Raw genomic sequence first — 18,105 nt, forward strand, 5'->3', positions numbered from 1 at the left:
CATGGCTTCTCATAGTATTTTGCCAGCAAGGGGGCTTGAGAGGAGCACAAGAAGCTGGGAGGGGACAGAACCAGGACAGCTGACCTAAATTGGCCAAAGGGATATTCAATACAACATTAGATCATGGGAAAAACTATAAACCGTGGGCAGTTTGCTGGAGGGGCTGCTGCTGCTTGTGGACTGGCTGAGCATTGCTCCGTGGGTGGTAAACAGTTGTTTGTACATCACTTGCTCTGTAAATATATATTCTTATAGTTATTTCTCTCTTCCTTTTCTGTCTTAGTAAATAGTTTTCTTCTTAGCCTACAAGTTTCACTACTTTTCCCCCCTCTCCCCAGTTATCTCCCCCATCTCATGGGGGGAAGGAGAGTGAGTGAAAGGCTTGTGATGCTGAGCTATCTGCTGGGTTAGACCACAACAGTAAGTTGATAGAGAAGTATCAAATCTAAGAAAACAATGATAGCCAGACTGGAAGGAAAGGCCAGAGAGATGATCTGGAGCAATGAAGATATACTGTTGGTAGAAGAGAATCAGGTCTGGGAATACTTGAGGAAACTGGATACGCTTAATTCCGTGTGCCATAATGGGATGAACTCAGGAGTTCTTAAAGAACAGGCAGATGCAATTGCTAAGTCTTTGATTTTGGCAGTTCAGTGAGAAGTGTATGAGGACTGGAATACAATAAATGTTACTCCTGACTTCGAGAAGGGATATGGAACTAACTTCACCTCTTTCCTGGGGAAGATAATCAAGCAGCTGATCCTGGAAAGCCATTTTTAGGCATGTGAACAACAAGAATGTCATTAGGAGAAGTCAGCTTGACCAAGCTGAAAGACTTCTACAGTGAAGTGTCTGGCCTGCTAGTTAAAGATAGAGCAGTGGACATTGTCTGTCTTTATAAAGCCTTTGAAACACTATCTTCTGTATGATCTTTGTAAATAAGCTGTTAATGTATGAGCTGGATCTGTGCAGTGAGGAGGATCAAAACATGGCTGAAAGTCTGGGTCCAGAGGGTGATCATCAGTGGAGTGGGGTTGTGGGTCAGTAACTAGTGATGTACCCTGTGGATGAATACGGAGTCCTGTTCCACATATATATTAATGATATGGATGATGGGTGGAGTGTAACCTTGAGAAAGTCTGCAGATGGCACAAAACTGGAATGAGTGGCTGATACACTGGAGGGTTATGCTACCATCTAGAGGGACCTTGACAGAATGGAGAAATGTGCTTACAGGAGTCTCAAGCAATTTAGTAAGTAGAAGTGCACTTGAGAAGTAGCAACCCTCTAATATATGCCAGGGACCAATGAACTGGAAAGCAGATCTGTATTAAAGACCCTGATGTTCGCTTGTTCTGGTGGACACCATGTTCAGTATGGGCCAACCATTGTGCCTTTGCTGAAAAGAAGGCTGCAAGTGTATCCTGGGCTGCATTAGGTGTAGTGTTAGCAGCAAGTTGAAAGGTTAACCTTCCCTCTGATTGGCTCTGGTGAGGCCACAGTGGCAGTACTATGTCCAGTTCTGGGCTCTGCAGTACAAGAGTGACATGGACATACTGAAATGCCACAGTGAGGATAAAGGGACTAGAGCATTTCTCCTACAAGGAAAAGCCAAGGGAGCTAGGACTATTCAATCTAGAGAATAGAATTGGTCATATGTTTATTCATTGATCTGGGTGGAAGCAGCAATGGTATATGAATATGTATGGCTTTAGTGTGCTGGGCTGGTTTTTTCCTTTTAATTTATTGTCACCATGGTGCAGCATCTGCTTTCTGAAAAATGTAAAGCGTTAGTCTATTTGTATTGGCTGTTTTTTCATTATGCTTCAGTTTCAGGTTAACTTGTTCCATAAAAATATGTGTGTGATTTGTGTTTTCCCCATTCTTTTTCTGAGATAAGGTCACACTGAAGCTATTAAGAAAAGTGAGCTGAGCAAAACTGTACCCTCAACACAGAATTTGTCTTCTGACATTTCTTCAAACACCAAACTTTAGAGAATCAAGTTTCAGCATTTCTTACCTGAGTGCAATTATGCAATCCATGGTCTTCAAAAAATTTTGTGTTCACCAACTAAAACTACTTCTTTAAACCTATGCTTGCATATATTCTAGATGACTTCTATATGACCTAAACTAGAAACTGTCTGCCAAATAATCACAAGAGGAACAGAGAATTTGGAGACTACTTGAGAAAGTATGAATTTGGTATATGGATTACCTTTGACTTTTATTTTGTCGTGTGCAGAGGACTGAATAAGTGTTTGAGTAAAGGCATGCTCCATGACTTTGAAAATAATTCTTAGAATCATAGAATCACAAGGTTGGAAACTACCAAGATCATTTAGTCCAACTGTCTTCACACTGCCACTGCTACCACAAGCTACTAAACCATATCTCGCAGCTCCTCATCCAGACGCCTCTTGAATGCTGCAGGGATGGTGACTCCACCACCTCCCTTGGCAGGCCATTCCAGTGCCTGACCACTCTATGAGAGAAAAAGTTCTTCCTTATGTCTAACCTAAACCTCCTCTGGTACAACTTGTGGCCATTTCCCCGGGTCCTGTTTGTTGCCTGGGAGAAGAGGCCAAACCCCTCCTTATCACAACCTCCCTTCAGGAAGTTGTAGAGTGCAATGAGATCTCCCCTGAGCCTCCTCTTCTCCAAACTAAACAATCCCGGCTCCCTCAGCCTCTCCTCATAGGACTTGTGCTCCAGACCCCTCACCAGTTTCACTGCCCTTCTCTGGACACACTCCAGGGCCTCAATGTCTTTCTTGTAGTGAGGGGCCCAAAACTGAACACAGTACATGAGGTGCGGCTTCACCAGAGCTGAGTACAGGGGATGATCACCTCCCTGCTCCTGCTGGCCACACTATTTCTAATGCAGGCCAGGATGGCGCTGGCCCTCTTGGCCACCTGGGCTCACTGCTGGCTCATGTTCAGCCGAGCATCAACCAACACCCCCAGGTCCCTTTCCTCTTCACAGTCATCCAGCCACTCATCCCTAGGCCTATAGCACTGCATGGGGTTGTTGTGGCCAAAGTGCAGGGCCTGCCAGTTGGCCTTGTTGAACCTCATCCCATTCACCTCAACCCAGCAACCCTGTTTGTCTAGATCCCTCTGTATGGCCTACCTACCCTCAGGCAGATCAACACCACCTCCCAACTTGGTGTCATTTGCAAACTTACTGAGGGTGCACTCAATCCCCTTGTCTAGGTCATCAATGAAGATATTAAGCAAAACAGGCCCCATTTGAAACAGGTCGCCAGCTGGACTTAACTCCATTAACCACTACCTGCTGGGCACGGCCCTCCAGCCAGTTTCTTACCCAAAGGAGTGTGTACCTGTCCAGGCCACGGGCAGACAGTTTCTCCAGAAGAAGCCTGTGGGAGACCGTGTCAAAGGCTTTGCTGAAGTCTAGGTAGACTACATCAACAGCCTTTTCCTCATCTACCAGTCTGGTCACCCAGTCGTAGAAGGAGATGAGATTGGTCAAGCACGACCTGCCTTTCATGAACCCATGCTGGCTGGGCCTGATCCCCAGGATGCCACGCACATGCCGTGTGATCTCCTCCAAGATGATTTGCTCCGTTATTTTCCCCGTCAGGCTGACAGGCCTATGGATCCCTGGATCCTCCTTATGGCCCTTCTTGAAGATGGGTGTCACATCAGCAAGCCTCCAATCCTTTGGGACCTGTCCATTTAACCACGAGGGCTGATAGATGGCTGAGAGCGGCTCAGCCATCTAAAGAGGTGCTTCTTTAGTTTAGTTTAGTTTCTATTTTCTTATATCTGCAAGAATTAGTTTGGACTCATAGATTTCCTATTTTGTTTCTCGTTTCGTGTTTTTCTCATTCTTTCTTTTTTTCTGAATGATAGGCACATCATTTTGTGTGTGTGTGTGTGTGTGTGTATTTGCTTGGAGTAAGCAAATCAGGTTTCTTCCTGCTTGGAGCAACTTAATGATTCTGCCAGCTTGTAGCTAACTGAACAATGCTTTAAGAAATGTTCTTGCTTTGAATAATGTATCGAAACACCGATGATCTAGATTTCAATTGTATGCTTAATAAAAAAGAAAAATCTATTGTGGCCAAAAGAATATCTAGATGTTTATAGGTTTCCTGTTTTCTGTTTTCAAATAATGCAGTTTTTTCAGATTTTCTGTTGGATATCTCTTCAAATATTCTTCTACTCTAATTGTAAAAAGTTTGAGAGACTGTTTTAGCCTTAGTCTGTCTGTTCCGTTGATTTCTGTTCTGTAAAATGGAAATGGCTGCTGGCAATGCAGAAAAATTACATTAGTCAATTTAAGTCACTTTCTGCTGTTTTAGAACACGTGAATACAAGAGGGAGTTGAGGAGCAGGGAAGGTTTGTGAACACGAGTTGTATGGAAATTCAAATCTAAATGGATTATTTCTAAGGTGGGAAGGTTGACAGGTTTTTTTGTTCATTTGTTTTCCCCAGAGCTTTTATGTGACCTCCCCCCTTCCAGCCCCCATAGTTCTCTCTTTCCTCGGGGAGGATAACTCTCCAGAAGGGGAGATGTGTAGTTTCTTCCTTATTTTAGGTTACATATCTTGTTTTGTTGGAGAGAGAAATTGGGGGTATTTCTACTGTGTGTATACCTTCTCTTGAAGTCTCATTTCTTGAAGCATATGGTTTAGCTTGGGGCACTTGATTATGTCTAACAGATTCATGGTGGGTTTTTCTGCATAAGACCTCTGCAAATGGACTGCCATTGTATTTAGTTTTTCTTCCTCCACTTGATATATTGTTCTTGATTTCACACCTTTCTTTTTCTATCCATGGCCTACGATTCCCAAAGCCTGAGCTTATGCTCTCAGTTAAAGCCAGTTGCTTATTTTCACTATTACCATTTTCTCATATGTCCAGCAGAAAATGTTTCTACAAATAAATGTATATCTAGGTTTTCTGCTTCTGTCTTCTGAGTTATTAAAACAACCCAACATCCATGCACTCTTACTTGCATGGGCACATCTTACTCTTCAGTAGATTTCGCTGGTTTTGAGCTTTCATTGGAATCAGAAATTGCTTTTATGCTTATATAAGATTAAACATGATGAAATCCTTTTAAAAATTGGAGTGTTGCTGTTTTATAGCTATCTGGTAATTTTCTAATTTGGACAAGCTTATAAAAATCTGTTGGTTTTTAAACCCTGTGTCATTAAACTCTAAAGGCAAATCCCACTTCAGGTTAGATGAGACTGGTGCTCTGGCTTCCATAGGATCATTTTTCTGCATTGTTTAATTTTAAATTATGTTTTAAAAAGAAGAGAAACTTTAATGTATAGTATTAAATATAATTTTCTCTGTGTAAAACAAACAAACAACAACAAAAACAAAAAAAAACAACACATAAAACAAAGCCTGTCAAATTACTTGACCATGTATGTGAGTGAGTATGTGTATGTGAAATGTGAGTAAACTTATTTTATCTTGGTGGTATGATCACTAAAAAATAGCTACAGTGCCTGAGTAACAGGTGAATGTGAATTAAAGCATGCTTTCTGTGTTCTTTTCCCTTTACTTTAATTTTCTTCATTTGGTGAGTTTTTTTGTTTATTCTGAACAGTGGTTTCTGAATTACAGTGGAAATTTTGTCGAAGACATCATTGCAAACAGGGAAGAATGTCTAAAATACAATAAGAACAATAAAATGTTCAAATTGCAATTGTAATTTTACTTGAACTTTGTAGTGATTTAAAAACATATCTCTGTAACGCTCTCACCCACCCACCTGTCACTTTGCCATCATGTGAATTGGTGAAACATTTGAAAGATACTGTTTTTATAGAAATAAAGATCCTAACTGGTAATTTAAAAAACTTCTCATAACACTAGACCTTGTAAAATGGTGGAACTGGGCTTTTTGCTTGAAATAGCACAAAAACTTGGGTAAAACAAGAAAGTATTCCAGGAAAGTTGGTAGTACAATAAAGTTTCTCTTAATGAAATTTTACGAAAAAATTGAGAGAAGACAGACATTTGGATAATATGTTGCTAGGAAAAAATATTGGATGTTCACTGTTGTTGCATAAAAATGAGTTAGATTTGGTTCTTATTCTCTTTACCTGCATGATGGTTTACTTTGAAGGTCTTAATGAAACCTTAATTTAAATTCTCGTGTCTTGAGACTTAATGAATTAAGAGTTACGATGTTAAGTCATTTATTAATACCATTTTTCTTTGAGGTCATGCAATTGTTTGATTATTTCATATTTATCTTATTTCTCAGTGAAATAAGATGTGGTATCACATAATCATGCTCCATCTAGTCCTTAGTGAGATACTTTTTTCTCTATTGAGTTTCATTAAAAGAGACAGTGCTGTTGTTATTAAATATGTGATTTCTACTTTGGAGTCTTGTTTTTTTTTCCCCTCTCCTCTTTGAAGTGCCACACAATGTTTTTGGAATTGGTTAACTGCTCTCATCAAAGGTAACTTGTCTTACCTGAATGTCAGCGCAATCAAAACATAAACATTACGTATGGAGAGACAGCAGTAAAGAAGGTTACTGTCAGCCAAAATCCAGAAGATGCTGGTGCTAACAGTACAGTTCATCATCCTTAGTATCCTTTATCTCTGATTTTCATGTACTTAAATTCAAGCTAATAAATAATATGACAGAAGTTTCACGAAATTGTCATTAATGCGAAATCTTTGTGGTCCTTTTTGTATTCAATAATATTACATTATTTTTATATATATTATTTTTAATTCAATACTTAGTTTGGTTTAATTCATTTGGATTATTTGCTTGCAGTCAAATGCATTTTCTATTTCTTAGTGGATATTTGCCTATGCATTGGTGCCCTTGCTTGACGCTAGGTTCCTTTCAGTAGTGCTTGTATGGAACGTATTTTCACTGAATGTAGACTGCTCTTCCTTTTAATCAAACATCTTAATGCAGTAGAGTCTGAATCAAAGTAAACCTATCTGCTGTTATTTTCCTGTGACAGGATTGCGTCCATTCACGTGGGATGGCTGGTGAGCTCTAGACTGATGGTTTGTATAGTTCTTACTTTTCCTTAGTCATCAAGCAGTGAGTTGATTACGTGTGCATTGCTCAACTCTAAACAAATCTACAGATAATGTTGATTCTTTGCTATGTCAGCTGTAATTCTTTTGCCATAAGCCTCTACACTTCAACAACAAGAACCTTTTGAAGCTATAGTGGCTATGTATTCTTCTGCTCTTTGAAAGAGGATGTGCTGTTTAAGTGTGATGTGCTGTAATAGGAAAGAGCTTCTTATCACTAGGCTGTATAAGCTTGTCATAGCCTTGGGAAGATTGTTGAATGAAATCATTAGATATTGAGAACTGTAATTAAATACTCATCTGTCTCAAACTGCTTTCTTTTACTTTTGAGGCAGACTTAATAAGCTCTGTGACACCATCATCATGGATTTTTGTATTTCAGGTGTGACCTGAGGTGTCCTTGGCAGCTCTAAAATATTAGGTCGATGCAGTTGCAGTTAAGAAGTTTCTGCCTTCATACTCTTTGATCTGCGGGTGTGTTCTCAGTATAGTGAATATCCTTAAGATGGCAAGAATGAAAGAGAGCTTTGAATAAACTCAACTCTCTGAATAAGAAACTGGAATATCTGCAGGATGATTCTTAGGCACTGTCTTCCTGCTTCAGCACTACTTTGTCCTCTAGTATATGGAATCAAGACTTGTTTCTAGGGTGTCTCTTTTTTCCTTTTTGGTTTGTTTTGTTGTTATTTTAAGGCTGTATCCTGAATCATTTTGTACTCTGATAAGCTGCTTCTGCTGCCACTTGGTCTGTGTCCCTTAGCAGTTAACTTTCCCCTGAGTCATGCTGAGAAACTGTGCCTGTCCTCCATGTATGCAAATAATAGGTTTTTATGTTCCTGAATAACTCTGTTGGTTTCATATCTTTTATTAGATTCTTGCCCAGAAGTAGACAGCATGTTGAGGATAATAGCAGTATGTTTGTGATGAAGTTTGTATGTTTTAGACTTGTCTATTTTGTGTGTGTAAAGTTTCTGCATTCCTTGAGTAGAGTTCAGGGATTCACAACCAGAAAATCTCTTTTCTTTGTATAATACTTCCTTAGAAGATTTTTATTAGTAGCTAACTGTTGCATAGGTCTACGTAGATTTATATTCTTAAATAGCCAGATGCAGCATTATTTTTATTCTCTTAAACTGAAAAAAAACCAAACAAAACCCAACCCACTACTCTCTTATGCTAATTTTGTCTGTTCTTCCGATCCCCATCTTTATGATGAGATGTACTTTCTGCTTCAAATTTTTCTTCATCTCATCCTCCTTGAATTCATTAATCTCTGTTCATCTCTTTTACTTGTTTTAGAGTGTTTTCCTTTTGAAGCTTTTACCTACTGCATGTTTTTGCCAAATAATTTTCTTTCTCCTCTCTCCCTCTTCATTCCCATCTGTCCTGGTTTCTCTTTGTCAGTATGCATAAAGTTTGGGAAGTCCAGTGTGTACCTCAAGGGGTATTAATGTTGAGTGAGAAGAGGCAATAATCAACATTATTACAGCAAAAATCTCCTGGATTAAAGTAGAATAAATTCTTACCTTTTTCTCCAAACTAGAACTGACTTCAACTTGCATCAGCACTGTACATCATCTCTTCTGCTCTGGACTGTTATAACAGATGCAGCCCTGGTCATGGACAAAATGAACTCTGTGGACAATTTAGAGGGGTGGCCCATAGACTATAGCAATGACACCTATGTAATTAATCAGGGCGTGTGATAACGTGTTGGGTGTAAATGGTATGGAATAAAAAGTGAATATTGTCCTGGTTTCAGCCAAAACTATTAATTGCGCACCGATGTTTTGTTTGTTGCTGATGAGAATGCACCTGGGGCCACGCTGTGCCACTCAGCAGAGAGGAGCCACTGCCTTTATGGTGTGATGTGACAGCAGGTTGTGAGGTAGAGCCAGAGCAGCTGGCCTGAATTAAGAAAGGAATTAGTCCATACCATGTGAAATCATGCGGAAGGCTATACATCTGTGGGGAGTTGGCCAAGGGGCAGCTGATGCTTGGGGCTGCTGGGCATTGTGGTTAGTGGTTGGTGAAGACTTTGCAATGCTGGCGGGATGTTGATCAGCAGGCAGTTGTACTGTTAGCTGGGCATCAGTTGTTGGGTGGTGACCAATTGCACTGCAGATATATATATATATATAGTTATCATTGCATATTTGTTTCCTTCTTTCCCCTTCTGTCTGAGTAAATGGCTTTTATCTAAATCCGCAAGTTTTATTCTGTTTCCAGTGCTGACAAAGATACCTATTAGTGCTGCAGTGAACTACTGAAGTCCTCTTGCTTCAGATTTTTAAAGTACTTCGCGTGCTGTCACAACTTCATGTATTTAGAAAGATCTAGATGTATTATACTTGTCTCATTCTCTAGTGAGACAACTATTACCTGGAGGTGAATTGGTACTTTCGTGTTCACTTCTTGGATGAATTGTATGTATTATTCTGTCCTTACTGCCCTCTCCTTGATTTCAGAGAGATTTCTATCAGTTGTATATGGCTGTCACTGTGTTGCAAAGAATGCGTCTCGCACTGCGTTTTTCTCTGTGCCGTGCTTGTTGTTTTGCTGTCCTTGAATGATGATAAAACTGATAATGGCATTGCCTTCTGACTATGGGATAAATGAACCTGTTCAGTTTAGGTCCTTACTTCTGATTGGGCCAGGTTGCTAGAACCAAGCAAGTTATATCTATGGAAAAATTGTAACAGTTGTCTTGATATCTTGTTTGTTTGGTTCTAATCTTTCTCTGAAGGGAACTCATTTCTGTTAAATAGGAGTATGCTCAAAGATGTCCGCACTCCAAATATTCCCACCAGCTTAGGTGAAGATCTCTGTTGTAGATTCTTCCTTGGATCTTTTTGCTAAGGATATATTTTGGGAGGATATCTTCTTTCCTAAGAATTTGCCAGTTGAATCCTGCTTCCATCGACATCCAGATGTTCAATTTCAGTATCCCAGTTCTACCCATTAATTGAGTGGGAGTCTCTGATGCAGGGCGATGCTTCAAGTTTTATTTTCTCTTGGCTCTTTTACTGCTGCCTTTCTTTACAGCTGTTAAATATTACAGTACATAGAACCTGATGGAGTTGTACTGCAGTGTCTTCTGCCCTCTCTCTTTAGTTGTATTTGCAAATAGAAAATTCTGTTGGCATGTGAAAATCAGTGAGTTTCCAGTTGTAGTGAGTTTTACTTTAGTAGATTGCTACTGATGAATTGAACAAGATCCATCTGTTTTTTCTATTTTAATACATTAAGAGAAATAAACAAGAAGCATGTTTCTTTCTTTATCTCTCTCATTATAGTGTTAAACAGCCACATTACTCGTGTTTCTCAGTTCAGATTTGTTTTTGTATTTAAGGATTGAGCAGATATAGCACAAGTTTGAAATCTGAATTTTGTTAGAAAATCTGCATTCAATAGAGATTTGAGGAAAAGGTATGTCTTCTAGTCTACTCTGACTGTTATCAGCACATTTGGTTTTGTAAATATTTCGTAAAAAAAAAATATTATAATTCTGGTAGATATTTATTGATGAAGAGTTGTAAAGTTTGCTACTGAATGTGATACCATTACATGATTAATTTGGATTTTTTAGATTATTAATTCTTAATGGAGGAATGACTTAAAAGAATGTGAGAGCAGGAGTGGCACATTAGAAGTTGTCCAATTAAACTTACCATACCAGTTAGTCAGAAACTGTGACAGATAAGCCATTTGGGCATTCTGTTACCAGACCAATCCTTCATTTTTGTCTTCTTTGGGAAGGGCATAAGTATGGGGAGTATTCAAAATTGAAGTTACTCAGATTTACAAGAGAGAATGTGGTCACATTTTTAGTGACATCTGAATTGGCTGACGCATGCAAGTCAGCGGTGAATTTACAGTACGTAAACCTTAGAAACAAAATTCACTGGATAAGAGTTAATTCAAAAACATTTGTTGTACTCCCATCTGTAATTATGCTGCCTCCAGACCTGTGTCAGACTTTCCATACTCCACAGACCCAAACTTTCTAGTCAGGTGACAACTGCCAACACTAAACAGTGCCAATTAGTTTATACTGCTGTAGACCTTCATGGCATGATAGCAAGAACAGAAGCTTCTTTCACTATTTTTACACCATCCTTTCCTTTCTTGAATCTAAAAAAAATGAAAGGAAACATGATTAGCAAGTGGTATAGGATGACTTTTTGTATATTAGAGATTTAGACAGAAAACTGTTAAATTGGAAACTGCTGTTTTAACAGTTAACTGAAATAGTGCTATTGCAGATAGATTTCTGATACTGGTTGAGGATTTTGTGTGTGGGTTATACGGAGTGTAATTACCTAGTAGTCAATTGTTACTTCAAACAGTATACAGGTCTGAATAATGTAGAATAGTATAGAAGTATTAATTTGCAGCAGTAAATTCTCGTATTACTCTGGACGAATCTTGTTATCATGTGACAATGTTAGTAATGACATTTGCAAATAAATACTGTTTCATTTGCTATTACTACTTGCTTGGGGCCTGTACTTGATCTTTTGCATGTTTGTTACACTCATGTCCAGGCTTGGAATTGATAATTGCTTTACATATGACACCAAGCTGAGTGCTGCGGTTGATGCACTGGAGGGAAGGGAAGGCATCCAGAGGGACCTGGACAGGCTGGAGAAGTGGGCCCATGTGAACCTAATGAGGTTCAACACGGCCAAGTGCAGGGTGCTGCACTTGGGTCGGGGCAAACCCAGGTATTTATACAGACTGGGGGAAGATCTCCTTGAGAGCAGCCCTGCGGAGAAGGACTTGGGGGCCCTGGTAGATGAGAAGCTGGACATGAGCCAGCAGTGTGCGCTTGCAGCCCGGAAGGCCAACTGTGTGCTGGGCTGCATGAAAAAAGGGGTGGCCAGCAGGGAGAGGGAGGTGATTGTCCCCCTCTGCTCGGCTCTTGTGAGGCCCCATCTGCAGCACTGCGTCCAGGCCTGGGGCCCCCAGCACAGGAAGGACGTGGAGCTCTTGGAGCGGGTCTGGAGGAGGGCACTGAGATGGTCAGAGGACTGGAGCAGCTCTCCTGTGAGGAAAGGCTGAGGGAACTGGGCTTGTTCAGCTTGGAGAAGAGAAGGCTCCAGAGAGACCTCATTGTGGCCTTCCAGTGCTTGAAGGGAGAGGATAAACAGGAGGAGGAACGGCTGTTTGTGAGGGTGGATAGTGATAGGACAAGGGGGAATGGTTTTAAACTGAGACAGGGAGGTTTAGGTTGGAATTAGGAGGAAGTTTTTCACCCAGAGGGTGGAGAGGCACTGGAACAGGTTGCCCAAGGAGGCTGTGGATGCCCCATCCCTGCAGGCATTCAAGGCCAGGCTGGATGTGGCTCTGGGCAGCCTGGTCTGCTGGTTGGTGACCCTGCATGTAGCAGGGTCTGGGTTTAAATGATCATTGTAGTCCTTTTCAACCCAGGCCATTCTATGATCTCATGGTATATGAACCTGGACTCCAAAAACAAACTGAGGAATTAAAACTTTATTCCAGAATCCAGTGGTAACGTGTGAAGAGATCCATCAAGAAAAGGAGATTGATGGGCACCTTCCAGACATTTTTCTTAATACCATTGGTCTGTTCCCAAACGTAGGGGCAGTTAGAAAGAAATTTAATGTGTACCATGAATATGCTTTCCTCCACTGAAGGGTGTTGCCTTTGAATGATTCTTTTTGTTATAGGAAGCATAGCTTAGAATAGAATGCTATGGCTTATCCTTCCTAAACATAAAGGTATCTTTGTATCATAGTTAAGCACAAGGCTTTAAAAAAATTATGTTATTAGTCTCCCTTTTATACATATTTTTTACTTTTCATTGCAGAGACCACTTTTATGGTGCTTGTGTTTTCATGAAAGCTTTCTTTTTCCACATGCCCTTTATTGTTAATGTATTCCATTTCTTTCTGACCTTTCTCTTCCCCCACCCTTTACATTTTAAAAACTTCTGCCTTTGAAGCGCAAACCCCAGATTTTAAATGGGATAATAAAGGAAGGTGGGGAGGGAAGCTGCAAAAACAGGTAACAAAAAGGCAACAAAAATAGTATACCTGAATAGAGTGCCTTTAGGAAGGAATCATTGTGAACATGAAAAATTACTTCTGGGAGTTTCCCACTGTGTTCCTGATTGATGATCCAGATTAAGCTGTAGCAGTGCTGATTGTTGACTTCCAGTAACATTTGTGATGCAGAAAGTTACACGTGAAAGGTCTACATGGTAGATTTGGCTGTGAGTCTTAACTGAACAGGGGCCTTAGCATGGCCTTATGCTGAAGTTTTGTGGTGATTGCCAGTGTAGTCTTTTTCTAAATAAGAGGTACACAGATACGAAGTCTTAACCTCTTGAGCTAGTTAAAAGTTCTTGAACATCTATCATCATCAGAAGGATGTTAATCCTATTAATGAGAGTTCTGGATGAATTCCAAGTAGTTAATTGCACTGTGTGCAGTGTGTTTTTTCTGATTAATGAAATGTTGGATTGTATTCTTTGTTTCCACTGTCACTGTGTTCTTTTACTAGCTAATTCCATGAGATAATCCAGAACGGACTTCACTTGAAACAGACAAGTGTTTGCAAAAAGCAAAATTTGATCAAAATATAAAATTTATTTTTGCCTAGAATTGGTAGTACTGGTAGGGATATAAGGATTTGCAACACGTGGAGCTGTGTTGGAGATGAAAGTTACCAGTAGTGAACTATTATATAAAGGGCTGCGTGAAGGCTGACATTTTGTTGTAAATAAACAATTTCTCATTTTTATTAAAAAAAAAAAGAAAAAGAAAAAGATGAGGCTTCATTTTGTGCTAATTGACATAGGACTTATTTCCTAACTGTTGGCATCTTAAACTGTGAAATCTTCCTTTTCTCTTTTGTTAGTGGAGTCAATCTCATGTTTGAGTGTGATTTGACCCCTGAATATGTCTGAAATGAGATTAAAAAAGAAAGAAAAAAAATCTGATTCACTCTGGGCAGTGACTTTTTGCAATGGTTGAATTTAAATTTCTGTCATAGTTTTTCTAGCTTGATTTCTCTGTCGCCAGTGCATGCTCTCTCTATGCTTGCATCCATCGTTTACTTCTTGATAAACAGCTGTCACTGTTGAAAGGATTCTCTAGGCTTTTTATTTTTTTGCTAATTTGCTAGAGGTGCTGTCCAAATTGACATGAGAATTAATGCTTAGGCTGCAAACAAGTCTGATGTAGTAGCATGCTTCCCAGCAACGTGGATTTGACTTCAAGGGTTTCCTTATTTCATAAGCAATCAAAAAATCTATTACTCTGCTGTGGCCTTAATTAGTACCATTTTTAGTGTCAGTCAAATCATCTTTTTGGAAATTTTTCTATTTGACCTGCTGAATTTTAGCTTAAAAATGCATAAATTTTAATGTATAAATTCATTTGAAGATCAGGGAGTCTGTAATTTACTAAATAGGAGGAGGTGTATTAGCAAAATCCTCTCCTCTGGAACAAAACCTAAGCAGATACTTACAAGTGTGGGAATAAGGGATTCCCATTGGTTGTATTTACCAATGGGAAAACAGGAAATCTTCAGCTCTGAATTTCTGGAGGCTTTGTAAGACTGCTGTATTTTTTTCCATGAACATGTAGATGTTTTACAAAGATGATGGTCTAAGAAGGAAAACAAGGACTGTATGTAAATTAATCACTACAGAATTTGTCTGTGATAAAAGAGGATTTTTAAGCTTTCTACTGATACACTAGCATGGTTAACATCAATTGCTATTTATAATTTAATTGTGAATACGTTGAACCTGTGAATAAAGTGACATGAACTGTTATTCAAAGAATCACAGAATCGTAGGGGTTGGAAGGGTCCTGTGGAGATCATCTAGTCCAACCTCCCTGCTAAAGCATATTCCCTACATTAGGCTGTGCAGGAAAGTTCTGAGCCTCTCCAAGGGAAGCTCAACATGTCTGGGCAGTCTCTTCCAGTGGTTTATCACCCTCAAAGTTTTTCACTTTGGGTTTATCACCCGAAGATGGAGCATCACGTGTTCTAGTTTGTGCCCATTGCCCCTTGTCCTGTTGCTGGGCACCACTGAAAAGAGCCTGGCCCCATCCTCTTGACAGTTGAGGAATAAAAAAATAACAAAACTCACCAAAGATGCTTCTGTTCTTTTTTTTTTTTTTTAATGGATACAGATCTGCAGATAATCAATGTCTTGCTTTGAGCTACAGACGTTCTGATAGCTTGCTAGTTTCCTCTAGTTCCCCTTTATTTCTGAACTGACACCTGTGGGATTATTTAAAGTGTTATCTTACTGACGTTTATAAAAAAGAAAGTGATGTTTTAGTGGGCTGGGAAATTGTGCAAATGGCTCTTTCTTTTCTGCTATGGTTTTCTCCCATTCCCTGTGGTAAACTAAGAATATTCTCCCATTCTTGGATTGTTTGTTGTGTTCTCTTATAATTTCTTTAAATTTCTGTATGTTTTGGCAGGGGAAAGTCTTCTAGAACTATTAGTTTTGAACAATTTAAAGAAGCTCTTCAGGAACTCTCCAAGAAGCGATTTAAAGAAAAAAGTGATGAAGAAGCAATTCAAGAAATATATAAACTAATTGAAGGAAAAGCGCCAATTATATCTGGAGTAACGGTATGTTACTGTTCTAATGATGGATTATTTTAGCTGTATTTTGTTCTACCCTAGCTTTACACTCACCTGCTTCCCTCTGCAGTCCAAATCCAAGTCAGTGTGTCTCTGAGCCTGGAGGCAACAGCTGTACTGAGCAGAGTGAAAACAGAGATTATGTAGTGCATGATTATTGTGCTGTGGTGTGTATGGCACTGTCATTGCTTCTGCTGGGAATTGTAGTACCACGTGGTAATCAGAAAAAATCAAGGAGAGCTCTAGTCTGGTTGAAACACAAACTTTTATGAAGAGTGCTGTATCCAAATAAAAAAGTAAATTCAGAACCTCGTTAAACAGTTCTATGTTGATGGTAGTTGATGGTGAAATACCAAGAATAATTAAGTAAAAACAAACAAACAAACAACCTTAAAATCAACGGTGTAAATTCCAGAATACCAGAAATCTAGAAATAATTATCATTTGGTCTAGTCTTTGGTTTCTTTGCTCTCTGTTTGTTGTCTTTTTCTTTTTGGTATGTAAACTTTGATAAGTCTACTAACATTAATAAAATAACTTTTAAACCTGATGGACATAAGGTTGGTTATCCTTCTAAATGTTCAGCTTGGACAAGCTTTTACTTTGTAGTTAATTCAGTATATACTAGATTGTTCATTATGATCTTGAATAGTCCTTTCAGTCTAATTCATCTGCTTAAAGTTAGTAGTCTCCCTGAGTTTAGTCAGCAAATAATCTTTCCTGAAACTTGTTTTGCACAAATGAGCAGTGAAAATGTCAAGTGGAGAAATCTCTTTTGAGTTGTATAGTTTGTTAGGTTCTACAGGATTTCATCTTATTGCTCTTGTGCTCCATTTGAAATAAGGGGTAGTTTTGATACTTAGTGATGGGCCTTCTTTTTGTCCTTGAGTCATTTTAATTCATCAGAATAACTTGTTTTTCTTTCAAGGGGTTCTCCCTCTGAATTGTGCATATTTATTTCCTCTGAATTGTGAGGCCTAAGTGAATATGCACTTCTGACTCCTTTGTTTTCTGCATTTCAGCACTTAGGTACTGAAATGAGCAATGGCTGCTAGCATGGGAACAGTTTCTTCCTAAGTGAATGGTAGAGTGATTTGAGAACTTACAGAGTGGTAGTATGTGGGTGCTGCAGATGTATGCGAATTGACAGTAGCACAGGGAAAGTGATCTAGAGCTTGATTAAAAAAAAAATTGTAGAATCATTTGGGTTCGAAAATACCTTCAAGATCAAATCCAGCCATCAGTCTGACCTGCAGAGTCCTATCATTAAACCACGTTCACACACAAATTCATAGAATGGTTTAGGCTGGAAGGGACCTTTAAGATCATTTAGTTCCAACCTCCCCTACTATAGGCAGGGACATCTCCCCCAAGACTGGATTGCTCAACGCTCCACCCAGGATGGCCTTGAGCACCTTCACAGTGGTGACATCCACAGGATCTCTGGGCAACCTGTCCCAGTGTCTCACCACTCACAGTAAAGAATTTCTTTTTAATATCTAGTCTAAATATACCCTCATCCAGTTGAAAGCCATTTCTCCTTGTCCTGTTGCAACATGCCCTTACAGAAGGTTTCTCCCTGACTTTCCTGTAGCCCCCTTCAGGTACTAGAAGGTTGTTTGTAAGGTCCCCCTGGCACCTTCTTTTGTCCAGGCTTAGGACCACCAATTCTCTCACCCTGTCTCTGTAGGGGAACTGCTCCAGCCCACTGATCATCTTTGTAGCCCTCCTCTAGACCCACTCCAACAGCTTGATGTCTTGTGGACCCCAGAACTGGACCCAGTACTCCAGATAGGGTCTCATGAGAGGAGAGTAGAGGGACAGAATCACCTCCCTTAACCTGCTGGTCATACTTCTTTTGGTGCAACCCAGGATGCAATTAGACTTCTGGGCTGCATATGCACGTTGTCGGCTCATGTTGAATCTTTCATCAACTAACACCCCCAAATCTTTCTCCTCAGAGTTGCTTTCAAGTCGTTCTCCACCCAGTGCATATTTGTGCTTGGGATTGCTCTAACTCAGGTGCAGGACCTTGCACTTGTTCTTGTTGAACTTCATGAGGTTGGCATGGTCCCACCTCTCAAGTCTGTTCACATTCTTCTGGATGGCATCCCTTCCCTCTAAGGAGTCAACCGCATCACTCAGCTTGATGTGATCAGCAAACTTACTGAGGGTGTACATGATCCCTATGTCTATGTTGCCAATAAAGGTATTAAATAGCACTGCTCTCAGCACTAATCCCTGAAGAACGCCACTCATCACTGGTCTCCATTTGGACACTGAGCCACTAAGGCAAGTGGAGAGAGACTGTAAAGATGACAAAGGCTTGTGACTTCTTAGAATCTTGGGGATTTGCTGCACCTCTGGATTTCCAGTTTCAGAAGTTATAATGCCCTGAACAGTGGTGAGGGT

The 18,105-nt window shown here is 39.8% G+C and overlaps 1 protein-coding gene across 1 annotated transcript in view; it reads left to right on the forward strand.

Annotated features, from left to right (window-relative positions):
• TPPP (tubulin polymerization promoting protein) overlaps nt 1-18,105 on the forward strand; it is a 57,647-nt gene that overhangs the window by 23,588 nt on the left and 15,954 nt on the right. Inside the window, exon 3 of the mRNA XM_031608303.2 lies at nt 15,528-15,681. Coding sequence (XP_031464163.1) covers nt 15,528-15,681 — 154 coding nt within the window. The remainder of the gene's footprint in view (nt 1-15,527; nt 15,682-18,105) is intronic.

The sequence above is a fragment of the Phasianus colchicus genome, chromosome 3 (genome assembly GCF_987193195.1).
Source record: "Phasianus colchicus chromosome 3, bPhaCol1.hap1.1, whole genome shotgun sequence".
Lineage (NCBI taxonomy): Eukaryota > Metazoa > Chordata > Aves > Galliformes > Phasianidae > Phasianus > Phasianus colchicus.